The 24,871-nt window shown below is 40.2% G+C and overlaps 3 protein-coding genes across 8 annotated transcripts in view; 2 read left to right on the top strand and 1 right to left on the bottom strand.

Moving 5' to 3' along the window:
- The window catches only part of C21H3orf49 (chromosome 21 C3orf49 homolog), a gene marked incomplete at its 5' end in the record, with an annotated part of 8,914 nt that extends 4,177 nt beyond the window's left edge, over window positions 1-4,737 (top strand). The window contains 3 exon segments of the mRNA XM_044755406.2: window positions 473-494; window positions 2,314-2,427; window positions 2,881-4,737. Of these exon segments, the coding sequence (XP_044611341.2) occupies window positions 473-494; window positions 2,314-2,427; window positions 2,881-3,078 (334 nt within the window).
- Window positions 4,148-24,858, bottom strand: THOC7 (THO complex subunit 7). Of its 4 annotated transcripts, none has more exons than XM_070492826.1 (8): window positions 24,786-24,858; window positions 10,505-10,622; window positions 9,105-9,232; window positions 8,697-8,783; window positions 7,066-7,123; window positions 5,843-5,909; window positions 5,693-5,762; window positions 4,148-4,956 (listed from the first exon to the last, which is right to left on the bottom strand). In XM_070492826.1, the coding sequence occupies exons 3-8, from the start codon at window positions 9,211-9,213 to the stop codon at window positions 4,889-4,891; spliced, it is 459 nt and encodes a 152-aa protein (XP_070348927.1). In that variant the 5' UTR covers window positions 9,214-9,232; window positions 10,505-10,622; window positions 24,786-24,858; the 3' UTR covers window positions 4,148-4,888. The 4 variants fall into 4 exon arrangements, with proteins under 4 accessions (XP_070348927.1, XP_070348928.1, XP_014714772.1 ...); XM_070492827.1 differs by having other exon boundaries at window positions 24,838-24,857; XM_014859286.3 differs by lacking the exon at window positions 24,786-24,858 and adding an exon at window positions 23,973-24,208.
- ATXN7 (ataxin 7) overlaps window positions 24,235-24,871 on the top strand; it is a 130,520-nt gene continuing 129,883 nt past the window's right edge. The window contains exon 1 of one of the 3 annotated variants that reach the window (XM_070492823.1): window positions 24,235-24,358. The gene's annotated coding sequence lies outside the window, so the exon portion shown is untranslated. Of the gene's footprint in view, window positions 24,359-24,843 lie in introns of those variants that run through there. The other 2 variants (XM_070492819.1, XM_070492820.1) reach the window with 2 other exon arrangements.

Below are 24,871 nucleotides of genomic sequence, written 5' to 3'. Positions count from 1 at the left end.
CCTTACAATGGCTCAGTACAGTAGGTAGTAATTCTATCATTCTTTTAGGGATGTCACTGAGAGGTTAAGTAATTTTCCCATATGAGTGGCAAAACCAGGCTTCAAACCCAGGAAGACCTGGCTCTAGAGTCCTACGCTTAATTATTCTGCTAGGTACTAATTGTACAGCCCAATATGGCAGCCAACAGCCATGTGTGACTATTTAAATTAATTAAATTAAGTAAAATTAAAAGGTCAGTCTTTCAATTGTACAATTACATTTCAATTGCTCAATAACCACATGTGGCTAGTGGCTGTTGTTTTAGATAGCACAGATAAAGAACATTTCCATGTTCACAGAAAGGTCTATTAAACAGCACTGCTCTAAAGCATCACTGTCAGAGTGCGCCAACGTTAGTTTTGAATTTTGCCTCTGGCGTGCTAGGTTCATATTCATTTTATTCCTATTATGTGTTGGGCCATTAATTTCTAGATTTGGGGCTATGAAGGACATGGTCCTGTTTTAAGGAATTTATAGTTTAATAGATGAGATAGACATTAAACCATGGCACTACAGAGCAGTGGGGAAGGATAACCTTTTGAGTAAGTAGCACTGGGACAAGTGGACATCCATATGGGGAAAACGATGAAATTTGATTCCTATTTCACACCACAAACAAAAATTAATTCCTGTTGGGTTAGAGATCTATGTGGAAAGGTAAAACCTTAAACCTTCTGAGGGGTAACAAAAATATCTTCATGACTTTAGTACAGAGAAAGACTTCTTAGAATACAAATATCACTGACCATAAAGGAAAGGATGGCTACATTTGGCTATATTAAAATTAAGAATTTCTATTCATCAAAAGACATCAGATCAGGGGCTGGCCCAGTGGCGCAGTGGTTAAGTGCACACGTTCTGCTTCAGCAGCCCAGGGTTCGCTGGTTTGGATCCCAGGTGCAGACCTATGCACTGCTTGTCAAGCCATGCTGTGGCAGGTATCCCACAAATAAAGTGGAGAAAGATGGGCAAGGATGTTAGCTCAGGGCCAGTCTTCCTCAGCAAAAAGAGTAGGATTGGCAGATGTTAGCTCAGGGCTAATCTTTCTCAAAAAAAAGACATCAGATCAAAGATTATCAACTATCTATAGAAGAGTTTTGTATAGCTCTCAGAATCGTCTCAAAAACATTATTTGAATTGATTGCATTTAAAAATTAGAATATTTCAAATAAAAATCTGGATTTTCAGCTTTATTTTGAAAAATAGGAATATTTGGAAACTAGGCCCACAATTCCTCATGGCAACAGTGGGAGATATGCAGAGGCTGCCCCCTTTGCAGGAGGCACATTCTCTCCAGTTCACACCAGCCCTAAATGGTCCTGCTTTACCAAAGCTGCCTGGCCCCTCTGGGCATTTGACTTTAAAATAGTTGTATTCAAAAAACATGGAAATAACTTAGTGATTACCAAATGCAGTAAGCACTTTATAGGAGAAAGCACTGAGTTTTATGAGAGACAAAAAAGAGGAGCCCAACTTTAGATGGATTTGGAAGGTTCCACAAGTGACATTTGAGCCTGGGCAAGCTGGCAGGGCAAGTGGAGGTTCAGCAGGCTCATTTGTAAACTCCTTCATCAGGTAAAGGGTAGGACCCAGATCCAGTCCTATATCCTTCTTTGGGTAGGTCTCACAATAGTCCTATTGCTAATTACTAAGCACAAGGGGAAGGAAGAACGAACTCAATAAGAATAAAAAGGGCTTATTAGCCAGGAGCCATGACCTAGGGATGATTTCCAATAGCAACACTATTAGGACAGGTACTTGTAAGCAGCAAGCCAAGGATGGTAGGAAAAGTATCAGGCATGGGGCAAAAAGAACCCAGAGCTTTCTTTTTTATGTTTGGAGCTATGTCTGCCATGAAAATAAGGAGACCTGCAGATGAGAGATCAAATTAACAATTGGATCCAGTGATAATGAGCTTTCTGGGGCACTGGTCCACAACAGCCCCACACTCTGTGCTCAGCAGCTGCAAAGCCAATTTCTTCTTCTTCCCCTCACGAATGATCTGCTTTTTTCCTGACACTGTATATTCTTTCAGAACCAGACAATCTCATTTCTCCGCACCCTATAGATCTCTTCAAAGAGAGCTCTGGGCACAAAGGAGATACATGGGGCGTGGAGAATAATATGAATACGGTCTCCAATCCAACGTTGTTATGTGGCAAATGTTCAGTTTATAAGAGAATGTCCCAAGGGTAAGAATTCTTATCTAAGCGCCGTCATAGAAATAACGTTGGTACTGCCTAATCGGAGGTGTTTTTGCATTTTTATGATAGGTTCCGTATTCATCAAAAAAGAGACCACACTTTGCAGCCCTTAGAAAAAGGAAACATAGAATGGAAAACATCCTCCAAAAATCAGATTTGACTGTAGGAAAGCTTCAAATGCAGGTGGTGGACAAAGGCTTTTATTTTTGTGTTTCAAAAGCATCACAGGGCCAGGCTTAACTGAATGCATAGTCCTGCTAGATAGCATGGATGTGGGACGAAACTAATGATTAGCATGAAGAAATAATGTTAGTGGGGGGGCATTCTGAGAGTGGCTAAAGGATTGCTAAGGGCACGTAGGATGATGCTGTGCTCCTAATAAATATTAAGTGAATTCAATTAAAATGAAGGCATGCACATAGGCTTCGTTTGAGAAGAAATGAGATCATCTTTACCACTTGGTGGTAAATGTATGTTTTCAAGCTCTGTTTACTATGACTTGAATTAGAATAATACTTTGGGACTTGAAAAACGTCCAACAATCCTGAACTCCTCTCTTAGGAAAAACAACCATCCCTTTGGTTTTGACAAGGCTTTTAACACATGGCTTCATTTCTTTGTATCTGTCTGTCATAGGTGGATGACCTCATAGAAACGGTGACAGATAAATCCACGAAGTTATTGGCCCAAAGACATGCTGAGCTTCAACAGTGTGAGTTTCTAGGGGACGAAATTCTTCAGTCTTCTAAGCTGTTTCAGAGGATAGCCAAGAAAACCATGAGGAAGTATAAATTGAAAACTGTGTGTTTCCCATGTACCTGCTGCTGCTTCTGATTTTGTTCCTGATTACATAAAGGTTATCTTTATAAGGATCTTATCTTCTGTTTTTTGAGGAAGATTAGCCCTGAGCTAACTGCTGCCAGTCCTCCTCTTTTTGCAGAGGAAGCCTGGCCCTGAGCTAACATCCATGCCCATCTTCCTCTACTTTATATGTGAGATGCCTACTACAGCATGGCTTGCCAAGCAGTGCCATGTCCGCCCCCGGGATCCGAACCGGTGAACCCCAGGCTGCCGAGAAGCGGAATGTGTGGACTTAACCGCTGTGCCACCAGGCCGGCCCCTTATAAGGATTCTTATCTTTTGATACATAATCCTGAATAAATGTCTCTAGTGAATTAATCAGTGGGGGGTGGTTTAGGATATTCTGCCCAACAGTCCTTAAAAAATGATCCTTTGTGAAAAACTGAGTTTTAATTCTGAGTCAATGTAAGCAATTTTTCCTTCATAATTCTTACTAATAATGGAAAATAGAAACATTTCTCAGAGCATAGCAATTCTGCGAAGAAATTTCTCCCATGATTTAGTAGATGAAATTAGAGGAAGCATTTAAAGGTATTATGACACTTTTAATACGACTACTACTGAGCTAATTTAAACTCTCATTTTAAAGATAAGAATTCTTATTAAAATTACAAAAATGTAACATTATTAAGATATGACTCATGCAAAGCATCATGTTTCTGAACTAAAATAAATGGATAAGGATGGAACCTAACAAGTATTGAACATGTAATTCAATATTTAAGAAAATTACAAGTGATTCAGCCTTAGCTTAATTTTTAAAAAGATCACAGGGGCCGGCCTGTTGGCATAGTGGTTAAGTTTACGTGTTCCACTTCGGCGGCCTGGGCTTCACTGGTTCAGATCCTTGGTGTGGACCTACACACCACTCATCAAGCCACGCTATGGTGACATCCCACATAGAAGAATTAGAAAGACTTACAACTACGATACTACAACTATGTACTGGGGCTTTGGGGAGAAAAAAAGAAAAAGAGGAAGATTGGCAACAGATGTTAGCTTAAGGCCAATCTTCCTCACAGAAAAAAAAGTCACAAAATCCTTTATTCAAGATCATCTTAGACTATTTATCTCAAACAACTCTTCACTTTATTAATACATTTTTTTCTATTGAAAATGACTCCTAAAGAACAAAACAGTGGAGAGAAAACATATCAACAAACATTTAATAATGACATTTCTCAAGTATTAAGGAGAGAGCTCTAGACTGATGCATATTGATTTACTTTGCATTTTGTAATTACCTCTTATACTAGTGATTCTTAATATCATGGAACCTCTCCCACAATAAGCATATGCCACAAACATTTTGCACATAATTTCACAAGTTCATAGCCCTCCTGAAGCCTATTCATGGACTCCATTTACAGAAGTGGTAACAGTTTCCAGAAATTGACTCATTTTCTCATGTACATCCTAAAAACACCACTTTCTCACAATCTTCAACTTATTTCGTAGACAAATCAATGTTACCAGTTAAAAACTACCTACAATACTAAAGAACAAAAATATATCTGGCTTGAAGATATCTTATTAAATATTTTTGGATGCTGCTTTCTACCTTTGAAGTTTAAGAATAAAAAAAGACATTTCAATAAAAACAGATCCATACTGAAGTCATTTTCCTTTGTGTGAAGAAATATGAATGAACTGTGCATTAATATTTAAAAGTAAAGTAGATCACTGCCAAAACTTTAAATATCTGAAGAGCACGACAAATTCTAAACATAATCAGACCACACTGCCACTTCAATACCCTCGGGAATGGTGCGTGCCAGCCTGTCTATGGCTTAGGATCTGCTTCCATGCTTGTTTCCTGAGCTTCTTCCACCTCTGAGAGCTTTTCATCATCTGCAGTGGAGAAAGAGACATAAAATCATAGCCAAATTTGCTTAAATTGCATGTTTAATGAATACATTAAAACATTTTTATCCTTTATTAGCCAATCTATTTAAAGCAAAGACAGCAAAATGACAACCTATGACTGTAATTGGCTCACACAAGTATTTGCTTTTAAAAGTGCTGTTTTGGTGGTGGTTGTTTATTAGTTGAATGAAAATGTAAAACTTATGTGACAGACTTCACTAAACAAATAAAAAAACAAAACTAGGTCTTAGGCTTTTCTCAAAAACAATCAGAAGATCAGATAACACAGAAATTTCCAACGAGCCATAGTTAATACCAAGAGCAAGTCTCCAGTTCCTCAAAGCACACACCGTTCATTCACTAAGTGTGCAGATGTGAGAAGGCACTGATTACTTCACTCACCTATTGCTGCGTGGGTCCTGAATCATAACTTTATAGCAATAAACTATAATAAACCAAGAAAAATTCCAAATCTATGATCCTTGAATTTCTCTTAGTTTAAATCACTACATGTGCGTTTAAATCATATATTACTACAAATTCAGGCTTTTCTACGTATATTCAAAAAACAGAACAGTATGAATACCTCCTAATGTCATCTAGCTATACCCTTGTTCTGAAACTGAAGGTGTACTCTCTCTTTAAGATGTATATTTTAGAAGAAATGCCTCTGGATCATTTAAAGATGTTAAACATTCATTTTGAGACTATTCCCACTTACTTTCCAGTGTTTGCTGAAGTTCATGGATGGTGCTGAGAAGAACGTGAAACTGTTTACGTCTTAATTCCAGCTGTGTTAACAAGAAAAAATTAATACACATTGATCTATGAATATATACATATCACAAGGCTAATATTCATATGCAACTACCTTATCTTCAACACTTTCTTTAATATGTGAAAGATGTTCTAGTTCTTTTCCCAGAGCCTCTAGTTCCCTGAAAAAAATAAAACAGTGTCATATTTTGCTAATTGGGGGAACAGAATTCACAATATCTAACTTTTTAGTTAGTAAATAGTATTTTAAAAATAAAAAAGGATAAGAAGTGATAACCATCCATTAGGGTGAGACTTTTAAAACTAAGAATGATTTCTTCTTAACTCCTAAATACGTACTCATTTTCATTAAAATTATATTTTTAGATAATTTTTCAAGTACAGGAAATCATAGATAATAGAATAACAAACGTCCCAAATTGATAACTTTTAACATTTTATCATACTTACTTATAAGTCTTTTTTCTCAGTAAAAGAAAGAAAACATTGCAGATTAACTTGAAATACCCTTTGAACTTCACCCCTCATCCTCTATCCCAGGCTTTTTTCTTCCTCTAGCCCCCACTCAGGCAATCACTATATCATTCCAATCCTTTTTTTATGCATATATTTGTATCTGTGAATAATATACAGTATTAGTATATAATATTTTGGGGGGTTCTAACTTTTATAAATGGTTATTATTCTGTATTTCAGAAACTTAGGAATAATTTAAAATTCATTATATGTTTTCTGTTTTTCTTTTCACTGATTTTGAGATTCGTGTTTAAAAAGTGTATATCTAGGGGCCGGCCCCCTGGCCGAGTGGTTAAGTTCGCGCGCTTCACTTTGGCGGCCCAGGGTTTCACCAGTTCGGATCCTGGACGTGGACATGGCACTGCTCATCAAGCCATGCTGAGGCAGGATCCCATATAGCACAACCAGAAGGTCCTACAACTAGAATGTACAACTATGTTGTACATTTGGGGAGAAGAAGAAAAAAAAAGATTGGCAACAGATGTTAGCTCAGGTGCCAATCTTTAAAAAAAAAAGTGTATATCTAGTTTATTCTTCTTAACTGCAATTTAGTATTTACTATATGAGTAGACTATGTTGTACTTATCCCATTCTGTACTGATGCATTTACTTTACAACTATAGTCAATAAAGCAAGAGGAAGGAAGAATCTAACCAACAGTATTAGAACATGTAATACTGAAGATCTGATCCCTCCTTTTGAAACATATTATGTATTCCCATAAAAATGGAATGCATAGGCTCGTATGTAAACATTTATGTACAAAGATTAGTTCCTTTCAAAGTAAAGCGCTGAACTTACTTTAAAGTCTCATGCCTGTCTGGATGATGCTGGATCACTTTTGCCAAAGCATCATATTCTGAAAGATATAAAAATATTTACCAAATTAAGATTTTTGAACCTGGATATCAAAATAGAATATTTAATATCACAAATCTCTCCAAGTCACTTTCCCAGTACAAACAGAAGTGAAAATATTGAAGGATGGAAAGAATACTGCCAGTTTCACTTGATTCAACCATAACTGTAATGATACAGGACTGCACAAGTGTTCCAAACAAGGCTTGACTTTAGCTCCCACTCTGTTTTTCCATTCACCTATCGCTGGGCAGAATATAAGAGGCCAGATAAGCATAGCAAACTTAAGTCATTATTGATCATCAAGTGGACTGATTCTGAAGAGGATTTCATTCACTATTCGCCCAGCAAATAAAAGATCAGTGAGGTAAATATCCTACCATGAATCTCAGATCTTAGACAAAGCAAATTACACTTCTCCCTCATTCTAAAGGTAAAGATTTCAGAAACTTAGAAAGGATTTAAAATTCAGGGACTCTGTTTCTGCTCTGTTGAGACTTCTAATATGTATCTCTTGTTAACCTTTCTTATGAAATGATGAAAGGCAGCACTCATTTAAAAGCCTCATAAATCAAGAAAAACACTGTAAATGATTTTTAAATGATCTTAGAATTGATATTAATTGTTAAATAAGTTGGTATATCTTGCAATAAATTGGCCAGTGAAATTTGACCACATGCATTTTAGACTGAATTCAAAAACCAATTTTTAAAATAAGGAATTAAATATCATCTTAATTTGCTCATTAAAAAGTAAAATTCATTGTCTTGGAAATCAGCATATTAATTCAATAAAAGTATGATTTCTAATAAAAAATTTTTGGATTACAAAATAATACATTCTCAGTTTAAAAAAGAAGAACCTAAGCCAGAAAAACCCACAACCCAAAAATACTGATCAACATTTTCTATTTCCTTCTAGTTTTTCATGTATATGTCACAATGTAATTATACATTATATTTTTTATCTTTCTTTCTTTCAATTTACATTATAGGGGAAGCAAAGCCCCTCCATTAAAAATCATTTTAAAATAGTTTTTATAGGCTACAATAAAGACATACCCTAATTTAAAAACAAAAGAGATCAGAACAAAACTAAACTTTACCTTCCTCTTATTTGATATTTAGGCAGCTTGTAAATGTTTGCTTGTTTTGTACTTAATAAAAAACTCACTGGGGTTAAATTCTTTTCTTTTTTCTTTTTTTTAAAAGTTGCTCCATTAAACAAACAAGAAACAAAACCCTAAATCTGGTGTATCTGTGTAAACTGCCTTTGCTGATTAACCACCACGTTATTTAGACAGAGGTGTCTGAAGACAGTGAGAAAAAATGAGAGCTTGAGAAATACTTAGATAATCAATACAAGCCAGCAAAAAATAATTTTTTTGGCACAGCCTTCTTTCTCCGCTATTTTAGAGAATAATATAGTTTTAAAGAATTAAGTTTGGCTCCAAATTCTTTTTTTATAATTCAGGTTGATTCTAGCTGAAGATTTTCCCGCACAACATTAAAAACTGCATGAAAGTACCAGTCAGTAACAAAATGTTTGCACACTAAATCCCACAAAACCCTTACCTTGGCGATTTTTTCGTATTCGTTTTGCTTGAAGAATTTGCTTTTTGCACTCAGCAATTTTTTCATGTGCTCCAGCAATGCTACATTCTATATAAAAAGGTTTTTCAAAGACAGATACGACAACATGTATAATCTCCATACATTTTCAACTTTAAAATGTGTTTTTTAAATTAAGTTCCATTGCTAATTAAATAGATGCTGGAATTTAAAAAAACCACTGTAACCCAAAGTATTGTATCATATTAGAATATATTTTTATAGCTAACATTTACTATATTTTTTCTATTAATAGTGTTATCGTTATTATTCTCCCAGTAACCAAAAAAAAAGTATTATCAGATATTGTTTCCTTTAGGCCATAAAATTAAAATTACAGACAGAAACATTTATTACTTTAAGTTTCTTTACCTATTTCCTTGTAAATTTTTTCATAATTTTCCATTTCTCTGAGATTCATATCATATACCAGCAAAGTTTTGCCCATTGAAAATTCACATTGGGACAGTGTGCTCAGCATACGTTGGTACTGGCTGTATCTGATGAAAAAGAGAAATAGAATAAAGATTTTTTGTAGACTGCCAAAGTTGAACTATTATAGTGTAGGCAAATATTTGCTACTTAAATTATACCAAGTTCTGAGAGAATCATTTACTTTATTTAAAATAATTTAGAATATCTGTCCCTTATGTTTTCTTTTTCCAAATGCGGTATACTTGAATTTATAAACTGCTTTAGTTACAAACGCAAAGATGTGTCTGTTGTTCTTATCAATATAAGCTTAATTCAAACAACTATTTGTTTGAATATTGTTTAAAATACTTTCTAAAATGTTTTGATTAACATGGTTTTTTATCTTCACAATTGTATTCTCACAACTTTTTCACTCTATACAATTATTTATATACGTGAAAAGCCAATTCAAATGAGGAAAGTTTCCCTAAGTTAAAAAATTATTGGGGCTGGACCAGTGGCATAGCAGTTAAGTTCATGCACTCTGCCTTAGTGGCCAGGGGTTCGCAGGTTCAGATCCCAGGCACAGACGTAGCACCACTCATCAAGCCATGCTGTGTCGGCATCCCACATGAAATAGGGGAAGATTGGCACAACTGTTAGCTCTGCAACAATCTTCCTCAAGCAAAAAGAGGAAGACTGGCAACAGATGTGAGCTCAGGAACAATCTTCCTCACACACACAAAATTATTAAATACATATAAAACCTTGTAGCCACTTTTCATTAGCTTATTTAAAAAGGAGAAAATTGGGGCCAGCCTTGTGGCACAGTGGTTAAGTTCGCATGTTCCGCTTTGGCAGCCTGGGGTTCGCTGGTTGGGATCCCAGGTGCAAACATGGCACTGCTTGGCAAGCCATGCTGTGGCAGGCGTACCACATATAAAGTAGAGGAAGATGGGCACAGATGTTAGCTCAGGGCCAGTCTTCCTCAGCAAAAAGAGGAGGATTGGCAGCAGAAGTTAGCTCAGGGCTAATCTTCCTCCAAAAAAAAAAGGAGAAAATTTGATTTAGATATTTGTCTTACTAAACACTTATCTGCAAAAAGTGATCAAGTTAATGAATCTGAATCTAATCTTCATTTCTTCTTACCCTTACACCTTCAGCACATTTTAATAAACATAGAGCAGGCCTCTGAAGAGAAGTAAAGGCTAGAAAAATCTACTTTTGATTAACCAAGAGTTGATTCCATTGGACATTTATGGTGAGTGAAAAATTAGAAATATTAACAAGACTGTATATATAGATGGTCTAAAACCACATCAGGACATTGGTACAGACACAATGGGGAAATGAAATACCCCTCTTCCTGCGATCCAGAGTTGCACCATTTAATGAAACTTTTCACTAGCAGATTAATTCTCCGGTCATCTCCAGCACCATCTCCATCAATTAGGAGACGCTTCCTTATGACTTCGTCTGGAGGAAAGAAGAACAATGTGAATTAAAATGACCCTCTGGCTCTTGTTAACTTTCAGGGACAAAAGAGCTGATAATAAAAGTGTTGGCAAGGGTGTTGAGAACTACACTGACATACGCCAAAGGAATGTAAACCGGTACACCCTTTGTACAGCAACTGGGCAACAACAAACAATACAAAAACTGCACATACCTTTTGAGTCCATAATTCCAATTCTAGGAATTCCTCCTATAGACACATGTGCACTCATGAGCAAAGATAAAGGATGTTCTTAACAGTGCTGTTTGTAGTATAAAGATTGCAAACCTAAACATTCACGACTAAGAGACTAATTCAATTATGAAACATTCATATAATGTATTGTCATGAAGCCAAAAGAATAGTGTGGATGTATATACTGACGCCTAAAAAATCTCCTTAAATATGTTAAGCAGAAGGAAAACAAAACAGGTGCAGAGAAGCACATACAGTTTGCTGTCATTTGTATAGAAAAAGGACAGGCTTTGTATGTATGTGTGTGTGTCTGTGCGCATCACACATGTACGTGTTTATGTATTCAGAGAATATCTTTGGAAGGATACACAAGAAACTGGTAACAGTGTTTTTTTTCTGGTGAGAGGGACTACAGATGGAGGTGGAGAAAATATTTAGTTTTCCTATACGGTTTTGTAGAGTTTGTTTTTTCCATGTACATGCATTATTTTTTAAAAAATAAATTTTAAAGTGTGAATGATTCCTGGAGAGTGTGCATGATGAATCAACAGCAAAATCTTTAAACAATAGTTCCTGTGTGTAGGCAGAAGTATTTTTGAGCGCAGGTGCAGCGGAGATAAACTTTGGAAGGCAGATGGCTTCAGTTTTAAAATCTATTCTATGACAACATCAGATAAACATTTTTAGAATTGGGTTTTGTTCTCTGAGTCATGGCTTTGACCGGCTGCTCAAGCTACAGATTCATTCAGTGTTTTAATTTTATACTTTAAAACACAAACTAATGATTTCAGTTTTTAATCAACAACAATGTTATTTGAGGAGACTGAGAAATAAAACACATTCCTTGAAGAGATTAAAATGCAGAAAATGAATAAGGTTTTTATTTATTACAAACATGTTTTAACTTTGTTAAAACAAAGGTAAACATCCTCTGGGTTAGCAGTCTGGTAGCATCGATGCTGTTCAATTCCTTTGCTTTGCTTTGCTTTGTGATTCCTTTAGTGGTCTCTGCTCTTGTCAAGTCCCCAAGGAGCCCCATCATCCTCCTAAATGCCTGCACCTCCTACTTTATTGAGGACCAGGGATTTCAAATGCAAATGCATTCAGGGAATAGGGAGATAACATCGGAGGGAAACTGAAAGTACTATGACTAAGGGGCAAGCTATAACAGAGCTGATTTTTCAAGAGATTTTTAAAGTTTGGTGACTAACTAAAAATTTTTCAAACACATTTTGTGACCATTTTAGCTGTACACTTAAGCTCTGTGCACTTTTATATATGTATGCAATATCCCAATTACAAAGTTTTTGAAAAGTGCTTAAAACACTGTACAGGCCAAATAATCTTGGGGAAAAGGTTACGAAGTGACCTTGTCCATTCTGTTTCCTCCCCAGCCTCTCACACTGTGTCTTCACATTTCTGATGCTCAATAAATATTTTTAAATTGGATTTGTGGTGCCTGCATGGGACCATCCGCCCTCCAAAGAGCTTTGTCTCAATAAAACACTAACAAGGACTAGGAGTCAACTATGTTATTTTCAGGTCCACAGCAGAGATTTCTCTACTTGTACAAAAGACATGAATACTTGATCCATGAGCAGATGTGTCCATAGGTACCAGAGTTAATTTCTGAGGTTATCAAATAAAGACCTGAGCTGTTTCACTCTAGTTGGAGAAATACCACACATAGGAATGCACACACAGAAGAGGCTGTGATCATTAAATGAGTGACACAGTACACAGCAGAAGAGACTAGGAGAATGCCCCTCTTTGGCTTGGGGCATCAAGGGAAGTGGAATTTGAGCTACTTTTCTGATACTCAAAAATGCTAAAGGGCATTTTAACAATATCTATCAAAGTTTCAACTAACATACAGCCTTTGACCCAACAATCTTAGATTTACTTGCACATATGCAATATGACATGTCCGATAACTTATTGAAACGTAATAACAAAAGATTAGAAACGACCCAAATGTCCATTAACAGAGGACTAGTTGAACAAATTTTGGTATAAAAATATGATGGAATACTATGAAGCTATAAAAAACAAAGACTAAGGAAACACTATGTATTGATATAGAGAGATCACTTAAGACAACTTGTTAAAAGAGTGAGGTAAAGAACAGTATGTATGGTATGCTTCTTTTGATATAAAAATGAGGAATAAGAATATATTCATATGTGCTTATATTCCCATAGATACCCTGGAATGACATACAAGACACCAATAAAAGGGGTTACCAAGGGAGATAGGTAGTATAAGTAGGGTAGATGGAGGGTAAGCTAGAAGATGGGGAAATATCTATATATTATTTGATTTTTTTTTAACAATATGAGTACTCAAAATCTATTAGCTGTTGTTTGCAAAAGAAAGCTATGATTGTGGTGACAGCATCACAGCTGTTTGCCTATGTCCAAACACATCCAACTGTACACATGAAATATATGCCGCTCTTTGTATATCAGTTATACCTCTATAAAGCTGTTTTAAAAAAGGAAAAAAGAAAGCAAGCTGAAGTCCTCTCCCAGCCCCCATCGAGGCAAGGAGAAAGGTGTGAGCCACCACAGAGGCAGGGGATGAAAGGCTGGATCTGGGACAGGAGTACACTAGAACACTGGGGAGGCTGGACGAGTGAAGATAAACAGCGGGACCAAGGATAGAAAGGCAGGCAGAAGTCAGATTGTGTGAGTCCACACTAGTAAATGCCATACCAGTAGACTTGGACCTTGCTGGGAGGCAACTGGGAGTTGCTATAAGTTCATGGGCAAGACTTTCTTGGAGGATTAAGCTGAAGGCAGTGTACAAAATGGACTGCAACTACGAAACGCCCAAAGGCAGAGAGGCTAGTTAGGAGGCTACCAAAGCCGCAGAGTAGGAGCAAAATGGTATGAAACAAAAGTTGAGGAGATTAGAATCACAGGTCCCGAGCGGCTGGTTAGGGCTGAGCAGACGTGGTTTGGAAAAGGTAGGGGCCAATGCCACACTGGTGGCATGAGCAGGCGTGTGTTACAACCAGTTCTGGGGACACAGGGGACTCCCTGTCAAGGCATTCGTAGGTCTTTCTTCCACTTCAGCCCTATCCCTTTTTCGTCTAAGAGCATTTCTTTACAGCCAAATCCACGGGCCAGAGGTCAAAAACTGGGGGCTGATGTTTTGGTTAGTGTTTACTTTGCGTGTATGTACATGTGTGACCAACATTTTATTTCATCTGTAAAGTGGAAATAAATCTATCTACTTTGTAAGACTCCTGCGAAACTTTATGGAAATAAAAGTATACAAAGGAGCACAATGATTGATCATAGTAGGAAAGCAAAAAAACCCCTATCTTTATCTTTATGTTAAACTGAATCCACAACTTACGTCATCCTAAAAATGTTAAAAAGTGAGTAAATGTTGAAGATATATCTATAGATATATCTATATACCTATGTAGACATAATTATGCATTTATGCAAATAAAGGATTGCCCAGTTATGATTTCTCACAGTCTGCTTTTGTCTTAAGCTTCATATTGCAAGGTCATGGTATTTCTGGCTTAAACTGTATAGAAAGTTGCTGCTTAGAAAATTCTCTGGGACTCAACAACAAAAAAGCAAACCTGATTTAAAAAACAGGCAGAGGATCGGAACAGACATTTTTCAAAAGAAGATATACAGATGGCCAATAGGCACATGAAAAGATGTTCAGCACCACTAGTTATTAGGGAAATGCAAATCAGAACTACAATGAGGGGCTGGCTCAGTGGTGCAGTGGTTAAGTTCACACATTCTGCTTTGGCGGCCCGGGGTCTGCCAGTTGGGATCCTGGGTGCGGACATGGCACCACTTGGCAAGCCATGCTGTGGTAGGCATCCCACATATAAAGCAGAGGAAGATGAGCACGGATCTTAGCTCAGGGCTAGTCTTCCTCAGCAAAAAGAGGAGGATTGGCAGCAGATGTTAGCTCAGAGCTAATCTTCCTCAAAAAAAAAAAAAGAACTACAATGAGCTACCACCTCACGCCCACCAGAAAGGCTATTACCAAATAAAAAGACAAGAAATAACAAGTGTTGGAGAGGATGGGGAGAAAAGGGAATGCTCATACACTGCTGGTGGGAGTGCAAACTGGTACAGCCACTATGGAAAACAGTATGGAGAATTCTCAAAAAATCAAAAATAGAAATACCACATGATCCAGCAATTCCACTTCTGGGTATTTATTCAAAGAACACAAAAACACTAATTCGAAAAGATATGGACCCCTATGTTCACTGCAGCATTATTAACAATTGCCAACAATTGCCTTGGAAACAACCTAAGTGCCCATTAATGGATGAATGGATAAAGATATAGTATATATACATAATAGAATATTACTCAGCCATAAAAAAGATGTAATTTTGCCATTTGCAACATCAATGGACCTTGAGGGTATTATGCTAAGTGAAATAAGTGAGACAGAGAAAGCCAAATGTGGTATGATTTCACTCATATGTGGAAGATAGAATAACAACTGCAAACAAACACATAGATACAGAGAATAGATTGGTGGTTACTAGAGGGAAAGTAAGAAAGGAGGAGGGTAAATGGGGTAAAGGAGCACATGTGTACAATAACGGATGGTAATCAGACTTTTGGTGGTGAACATGATGTAGTCTACACAGAAGTCAAAATATAATGACATACATCTGAAATTTATACAATGTAAAAAACTAGTGTTACCTCAATAAAAAAATTTTTTTAAAAAAGGAAATTCTCTAGAGATGAGTACTAAAATAACATATATAAAGTACAGAGTATAGCTCCAACAGCAACAAATAAAACAAAAAGGGAAATTGCTAGTTTGAAAACCTCTGTTCTTTTTAAATTTAAAGATGGCCTGCTGCTGCTGATTCCTAACATGTACGACATGAGTATTATCACTTTTAATAGCACCTGATCAATGAGCTCTAGAGTGAACACACCTAAAACATGCTTTGTTTACTATACGCATTGACTTCATAAATTACTAACATGCTTGAAGTGCTCTGTAAGCAGTTTGAATGCTAATATTAATAATTCTGGTGGGCCTTGGTCCACCATATAAAAACAGTAAAAATGACTTAGAAATTATTTTAGTGATGTTATCAACATCATTCCATAGTTGTCATGATTACTTTCTTTGCTGACTACGAGAATCAATGCCATCTGGAAAGAGCTTTTAAATCAAAATACTCAACATCTGCCCTAAGAATGGTGGTTTCCACCTGACCTTAGGTTTGTAGGAAAATTTCCCACTGGATTCAGTTATATGTTGTACCATAATTACACTTACAAAATGTCTGCCATTCAAAACACTTTAAAATCAGTTACGACACATGTATGCTGATAAGCAAATATTCACTTGCAAAACTGGGGTGTATTTTAGACTCCTTGTCTTCTATGCCAACCTATACCTAGAAGAAATAGAAACTTACTTATGACATTAAATAAGCCTCAAAAAGTCCTTCCATGGGGTTAGATTTTAATTCCCCATTTTCCATAAAAGGAGAACAGGCAGAAATGACTCCTTTACAGTCACTACACCAACTCTCCATTTCCAAGCCTCTGGTCAGATGACACAGATATTTTAACTGTGTTCTCATTTTACCATGGAAAGGACAATCTCTTACAAACCCAGACTAACATTCCTTTCAAAACTCATAATTGTTATTCCCTCACAGTAGCTATTAAAACCTTGATTACAAAACAAGTTTTCAGGACATCATGGAGCAAATACTCAAAAAAGGAAAGAGGAAAACAATTTGGAAGATAATGGTGGGACAATTTCCGAAATACTTACTTCTTTAGGGACAGGTCAAGGCTTGACGAATGTGGCAAAAGCCTCAAGTTATGTAATCTCCTCAGAGGGCTAAGCAACCGTCCAATGGGCCTCCCCAAACTGCTAGACCTCAGGGCAGTACAACCTCACCTGCTTTAGGAATTGGTAATCCTGTGATCTACCAATGAGGATTAGCATGCCCTTTCTAAAGGCAGTTGAGCAAGGACTTGCAAAGCCACCACTGACTTTTTCTTGGTTTCTGAAACACTCTGGATCTGAAGTGAAAAGCGCCGGAAGGGGTAACAATTTGAGACAGGATGACAGTGGAAAAAATAGCTGGCTATTAGGGCCGTGTATCAAAAAAAGGTATCAAAAATGAAAATAAATAAAGCCTTGGACCTGTCTTCTGGAAATTATTTTCATTAGTATGTAAAGACATCTATACAAATATCTCTATTGTAATAATATTTGTAAGAGTAAAAAACTAGAAATAACTAAATGTTTAAAAGGGGACTAATTTTTAAAAAAATAGAATACCACACACTGATACAAAAGAATAAGGTAGAAAGAGCTCCAAGACGAATTAGAGAGAGGTCCAAGATATATCATTAATCAAAGTACAACACAGAAAAGTGTGAAGCATTTACATAAAATTTTAAAGTGTGTATACACACTGGCATACTAACAGATACATAACGCTTGCAATATGTTAAGTACTGTTCTAAAGGTTTTTCACATACGAACACACTGAATCCGTTCAACAGCTCTATAACGTAGCTGCTACTCTGCATTACCCCTCATTTACCGATGGAGAAACTGAGTTACTTGCCAAAAATTAAATGTCACAGGAAGTAAGGAGCAGCAGAGCTAGGACTCAATCTCAGGAATCTGACATCAAAGAAGGTGCTTTTTACCTTTTATGGGCATTTAAAAATCATTCTGGAAGGGTACACAAAAACAGTTTACAGTGATTACCTCTGGGGAGAGGGATTAATAGTGAAAGATTTAGAGGAGAAAGTCTTCACTTGTCATTTTGTATATTTCTTCTTGAATTTTCTGATGTATTATTTTTAAGAAAATCAGCAGTGGTTATCCCAGTAGTGAGCTTATTGGTCATTCTGAGGTACTTTTCTTCATTTTTTTTTCTGTATTAAAAATTCTAATTAATGTTCTTTAATAAATCTATGACGTGTTAGTGAGAAAAAAGAAAACTGGCTTGGACTGACTTATTAAGAGCAGAGACTAAGGCCATGTAAAAGCAATGAGCATGCAGATTCCTGTTAGATTTATCATTGGATTGCCACTACTCACAAATTATTAAGATAAATTACATATATGCTAGTGTGTTACATTCCTTATGGTAAAATAACATCTGGCCCCTCCTTTCAAGAAGCATAATTAAAATCATTAAAACAACTTCTAAGGTCAACAATACTAAAAAGACACAAAAAAGGCAGAAGGAAAGAACAATAAAAAAGACGGTTTGATTCCTCCATGTAAATATTGATCTCTCGTGAGATACTTAGGACCAGTCTAAAGAAATTGCTGATGCCAAAGTAAATTACTTAAACCAAAATTAAATTAAAAATTAAAAAAAGAAAAGCAAAAAAATGGTGCTGGGGTCCTTTGTCTTTCTCTAGATTTATTTAAATGTTTAGAGTACAGTGCTAACAAAGTCAAGGTTGAAAGTCCAATGTTGCTTTGAGAAACCATTTATCTTGGCTAAAGAACCCTTTAATAGTTGAACTGCATCAGTAATCCCTGCATTAGGGCCACAGATGAGGGAACAAAGTGGGCAAATCCACTGGCACCAGTGAAAAAAAAACCTAAACAAATCCTGTGCCCGCAAATGTCTAATTAACATTGGACCAGCAATTGAAACAGGAATAAGAGCAGCAGCAGACACTTACACGGCATTTATACACTCCTATTTAATGGCCATACCTCTTGTTTGTTTCTTTTCACTTTGAAAAGTGTCCTGGTTTGGACAATAAATTAAATGGTCACTCAACTTCGAAGTGATATACATACATTATCACACTTCATCCTTGAAACAACCCTATAAAGTGTGTATTATCTTCCTTTTACAGATGAGTAGTTTCACCTCTGCAGTCATAGAAAAATATACACAACTACATTATTAGAAAGTCATAGTACAGTTCCATTATTCTGTCATATTGTTCACAGGCATATTAAAAACCATTATTTCAAGGTTTAACAAGCAGATAGTCATGCATTATGCTTTCTAATTTAAAAAGAACAACAGCAACAAGCTCTGTCAAAACCAAGAAGCTCTATTAAATGGAATGTACAGCCACATCCAGTTCCCCACCACCCCGTTCTCACCTCCCATCTGTTGCTCTGGCATATCAATATACCTACTTAATGTTCTCTGTGCCACAAAGAGTGCTTCTGAAATGATTTTTATCAGGGTACTAACACTGCTTAACACCCTTTAAATTAATGCATAGAAAATACATACTGTGAACCGAGTTTAAATTAACACTGACAACATCTAAACTGTTTCTCAGTTAGCCAAAATGCTGGGGTGGCAACATGGGGAGAGAGAATGGCTTTGCCAATAACTAGCTATGTGACAGTAAGTCACTAACTTCTCAAGACCTCCATTTTTCCATCTATGAAATGATAGTGTTGTTGATATCTATAGGTGAGTAGCTATAGATAAAACAAGATAATACCTCTTTCCTTCCCTCTGAGGTAGGACAGTTCCTCAAATTAACCGAAGTGTCCTTGTATTGGGTGCAGGAAAGAAAGAGCTCCCAGTCCAATTGGATATGCAGACCCATATGTAAGGATTACATGAGGGCATACACCTTGCCAGGCACCCCAAATTTGTGAGCAGACATTGGCCCTCCTCTAAGCTCCAGAGGCAGGCACTGGTACTCCTCCAAGAACTTTTCAGGTGGATGACTGAGAGATCAAGGCTATCCACTTCTCAGTCTTCTCTAGTGCCATCACTCTAATCCAAGTCGGCCTCGTCTCTTACTTGGAATACTTCTCCTTAGCCTCCCTGCTTCCATTCTTGCCTTCCTAGAATCCGTTCTCTACACAGCACCCTGAAATGATCTAAAAGGCATATGAGATCACTAACTCTCCTGATTAAAATCCTCCAATCATTTCCAATGCGTTCCAACAGAAGACAATCCAATTTCCCTTCCATGGCCTGCAAGGCTCTTCATGAGTTCTTGTTTATTTCTCTGACCTCCTTTTTTATCACATCCATCCTGGCACACCTGGATCCAGCCCCAGTGGCCTTCCTTAAAGGGCCCAGAGCTTGTTTTCGCCTCAGGCCTTTGCACTAGTTGTGGCCTCTATCTAGAATACTTTCCTGGGCTCTTCACACAGTTGACTCTTCAGGTGTCATTTTAAATCTCACTTTTCAGGGAGGTCATACCTGATTACCCTATTTTAGCCTAATTGTCGGCAGCCTTCCCCCATTATTCTCTGCCATCATTCCATCTAGTTCATTCTCAGTACTTAATTTCACAATTACGTTCTTTCTCAGAACTTATCTTACTTACTAATTTTATTGTACACTATTGCTTCTCTTCCCCAGGCAGGAGCCAGGCCTTCCTCTGTATAGTTTACTGCTGTAACCAGCACCACACAATGTGCCTAGAAGGTATGCAATAGATTTGTTGACCTATCACACATATTACTCACTTCTGCTTGCTTTTTACTCAAAGCTCAGTTGAGAAAAACAATGTTTATAGAAGATTACCTGAAGAAGGTGTAATTCCTCCTTTTCTCTGTGGTCTAGATATTCTTAAAACAAACAAGCAAAAAAACCTTGTCCCGAATTAAGGCAGTCCAGCAGAGCTACCCACCTAAACCATATGGTCTATTGACTTGAGAATGCCTTCCTAAACTCTGAGTTAGCCTTCTCTGACCTAGTAAGGGATGTGCTAAGAAACACATCAGCTATGATCCTCAGCGCTGAAAAGAAGTTACAGATATGACACTGGCTTTTCTTTATGATGACCCTAAAGAGAACGTTTTTATCTAGTGTTTAAATCAGAAAAACTGCTTGTCCTGATATCTAATGTTGCCTTCTCTCATGAACACTAGATCACAGAAGGGACCTGCTCCTGCCCCTTGGTATAGACTGCTACAGAAACAACGGCGCCTGCAGCTTTCTTAATTAACGTGCCAGACTTTCCCCATTGCATTTTGAGGATCACCCACACTTCTAACTGCCTCTTGTTTTTCCTAATCTCAATTTTCTTTATGCCCTGTTTCCTCATCAATCTATTTTATGTTTTCTCATTATGGTGAGCTGCCTTAGGCATTTCCTGGAATATGCACTATAAGTAAATTAAGCAGCAATATGCATAAAATAACATGGTTATTAGGTGAAAGATCAACTGGTTCTAGAAAAGAGAAGAGGGAAATATTGGAGGTGGGTCTTGAAGAATAAATGGTCGGGCACCGGGTAGAAAAGTCAGGGAAGGGCAATCTGTGCAGATAAAGAGAGGAAGAAGGCACAGTCCTCATCAAAGGAAAGTGGAGGACAAAGGAAAGTGACTCTGACATTTAACAGTATTTACTGAACATTACTATGTGTCCGACACAATGCAAAGCACTTTACGACTTTTATTGCACTTAATCCTCAAAACGACCCTATGAAGTAGATTTTATTATTATCTCCATTTACAAGGAATGAAACTGAGGCTCAAAGAGGTTAATTAACCTGCATAAGGTCAGACAGCTTTTAAGTGGCAGAGTGGGGGTTCCTGTGGACTCCACCGATGTGGGGATGTCGGGGCGGGGGGGCACTTGACAGCAGTCAGTATGTTTACTAGAACTCATCTTCCTTCCCCATGTCCCATCTGACAAAACCTATCCCTTCTTTGGAGTTTTCCTTTTTTTTTTTTGAGGAAGATTAGCCCTGAGCTAACGGCTGCCAATCCTCCTCTTTTTGCTGAGGAAGACTGGCCCTGAGCTAACATCCGTGCCCATCTTCCTCTACTTTATATGTGAGACGCCTGCCACAGCATGGCTTGTCAAGTGGTGCCATGTCCGCACCCGGGATCCGAACCTCGAACCCTGGGCCTCCAAAGCGGAACGTGCGCACTTAACCGCTGTGCCACCAGCCAGCACCTCTTTGGAGTTTTCTACCTCAATGAATAGAGAAGTAGCACGTAACAAGCACACAGTCACTCAAATCAGAAACCTGGGATAATCCTCAGCCCTTCACCTCACAACACTCACTCACTGACGTCCTAACATTCTACCTCATAAATTTCTCTCCCACCTCGTCACTCTGCATTCCCTCTTGGTCCACACCCCCATCACCTCTTATTAGAACCACTGCAGCAGTAGCTGAGAGACAAGACGCATAACGGCGAAGAGCAAGAATTCTGGAGCCAGACTGCCTGGTTTTGAACCCAGGCTCTTTAACTTACTACCTGTGCAGCCTTGAGCAAGTTACTGAACACCTTAGTGTCCCAGTTTCATCTGTAAAGTGGGGACAAGAATTAGAATACTGCTTGACATATGGTAAACACTACACAAATGTTAGAAATGAGAGAGGGAACCTACTTATCTCCTCATTTTCTCTTCCCGGCATCATTCTTCACATAGTAGAACGTGGTGATTGTTTTTTTAAAGCAAATCTGATCACACCATACCACTGTTAAAACTTTCAGTGGTTTCCCATTGCCTTCTGAAATCTCTGGCTCATAATTTTCTAAATTCTAGCCAATATTTGTCATCTTTGAGTTCTTCCAATACTTCACAGCCTTTGCACAAACGGTTTCCCACCTGGAACACATCAGTCCAAACTACATCTATTTATCCTTCAAAAAAGGGATTAAGAGTAATTTTTCCAGCGAGGCTTTCTGATCTCTGAGAATGGATGAGCAATCTTTGTTACATGCTTCTACAGTCCCCAACCTTGGACTTCCCTTGTGGTAACATTTGCCACCCTTAAAACTAATTATCCACGGGTCTTTCCCACTTGACTGGAACTCAGAGGGGAAAAAAGTCTTGCCTGTCCATTCTGCCAATCCCAAAACCTAGCCCAGGTAGGACGAATATCTACTGAATAAATGAAACTGTAATAAAGCAGAGTTAAAAATTTCTCATCAAGTTCCTGGACCTTTCAGAGCCTCCCACTTCACTATTCTTATCACATCCACAAATTTGGGCCTATTACTCTTCTTCGCATTGCCTGGTCCCTTAATATGGAGACCCCGTCTACCCCTAACCCTCCAGAAGTGGCCTCTTCAAGGGCATCTACAGTTATTGGTCATCCTTTCTTCAAATAGACCCAGTACCCCGAGATCTCCCCTTCCCAGATGTCAAAGGACTTCCTTCCTCCTCAACTGGATACCTTCTTAGGTTCCTCCCGCAGTTGCTCATCACGCCTGTCCACCTTCCCCAAGGATCACTCTATTTTATTTCTGCTCTCAGTCTGTAGACCACACCTTGGGCCCCTCCTCACATCAGTCCACCTTCCTAAACTGCCCTCACAACTTTTCACCAACCCAGCCTTTTACCCCCCTCCTTCCAGCTGACACCAAAAACATCCACCCTCCCCCAAAGACATACACACACACACCTCTTTGACTGTCCTGATCTACCCTAGGTGTCCCCATCCCTATACTGACTCTTCAAATCCCCCATGTACACTCCGAGTGTCCTCCAGATATACGCTGCCCACATCTATTCTCTTTTAGATCTGGTCCCCAGCTCCCTCTCCCCACCTCCAATGCAGGGCTAATTTCTGTACTTCATTGCGATCCACCCCATTGCCTGGGGCCCTTCCAGTCTGTCCAGAGGACTCCTCCAGGTGTCACCCTCTGTACGCTGACACCCCTAATGCTCTCATCCTGGAACCTCTCCCTTCCTTCCCGGCTTGCCCCGAAACCCCCGCCCCATCCCTGGAGTTCCCACTCCCTCCCAGCCCTCCACAGGCCCTCCGGACCCCCAGCTCCAGGACCTGCCCCACTTTCTCCCCTTCGCTGCTCCTCGGACCCCGCCACCCCTACCTAGAGCTCCCTCGCCACATGCTCCGACAGCCCGGATCCCTTCCGGGTACCACCCGCCCACGCAGCGCTTCCCGGGCCCCCACGTGTGCTCCCAGCCCCCCGACGATGCTCTCAGCGCCCCCTCCCCACTCCCGGCGCGGCCTCCCGAGTGCGGGCCGGGGAGTCCAAGGGCCTCCGAGGGGGATGAGGGGCTCGGGGGAAGTGGCTGGGGAAGCCTGCGGCTCCCAGGGGTCAGATCGCGGAGGCCGAGGGGGTCCCGGAAGCGGCGGGGGAGGCCGGGGGCCCCCGGGGAGGCCGCGGGGCTCCAGGGAACGGGCCGGGGCGGCGGCGAGTGGGCCTCACCGTCAGTCACGGCTCCCATGGCGTGCGCGGCGGCGGCGGCGGCGGCGGCGGCGGCGCAGGCTGAGGCGGCGGTTGGCGGCGGCGGAGGTCAAACTCCCACAATGCAGCCGGGTAAACAGCCATGGAGGAGGAGACGGCGGCGCCCGCGGCCGCCTGCTCCGACGCCTGAGCCTCGCCGCGCCGCGCCGCCGCCGCCGCCGCCGCGGGACCCGCGCTACTCGCGCTCCGCGCACTCCCCGGGGGCGGCCGCGGCCGGCGCGTGTGGCGGCGAGGCCCGGCGGGCGGCGGCGGCGGCCCCCGCGGCAGCCCCGGCCCCCGCCGCCCCCCTGCCGCCCCCGCCCGGCCCACGCCCAGAGGCCGCCCCGGAGGCCGCCGCCAGCCGCCAGGTGAGCTCGTCCGGGCGCCGCCTCGGCAGCGGGGGCTGCGGGCCGCCCGGGGCCGGGCCCCGCGCCTTCCCGGGGAAGGGGCCCGTGGCCCTCGCCGCCCCATCCCCGCTGCCGCTGCTGGGGGTGGGCTCGCCGCCGGGGTGGTGGGGCAGGGGGCAGGCGGCAGGGCGTTTGGCCCCGACAGAGCCGGGGAGCCGGGGGCCCGCGGGCAGGGAGGGGGCGCGGCCGAGGGGCCCAGCGGAGGGACCGCCCACGCGCGACCGGGCGGCGCTCGAACGCGGGCCCCTGCGCCGGGCGCGGCCGGCGAGCCGAAAAGGCCCCGGCTTCCAGGTCGCGCGGTTCCGGCGCCAGCTGCCGCCCCCTTCCCCTTCCCCTTCCCCCTGGGCTGCGGCGGGTTCCGGGAAAGGGGAAGGGGAAACTTGTCGACCTCCAGGAGGAGTTCGCGGAGCGACGGGGAGCGTTGTGCCCTCCGACCTCACCGGGCGCCGGAGTCCCGTCGGTGATCAAGATGGG

Source organism: Equus asinus, chromosome 21, assembly GCF_041296235.1.
Source record: "Equus asinus isolate D_3611 breed Donkey chromosome 21, EquAss-T2T_v2, whole genome shotgun sequence".
In the NCBI taxonomy this organism is placed as follows: Eukaryota; Metazoa; Chordata; class Mammalia; order Perissodactyla; family Equidae; genus Equus; species Equus asinus.
The sequence above is the reverse complement of the archived record's forward strand: the minus strand, read 5'-3'. Positions and strand labels throughout refer to the sequence as shown.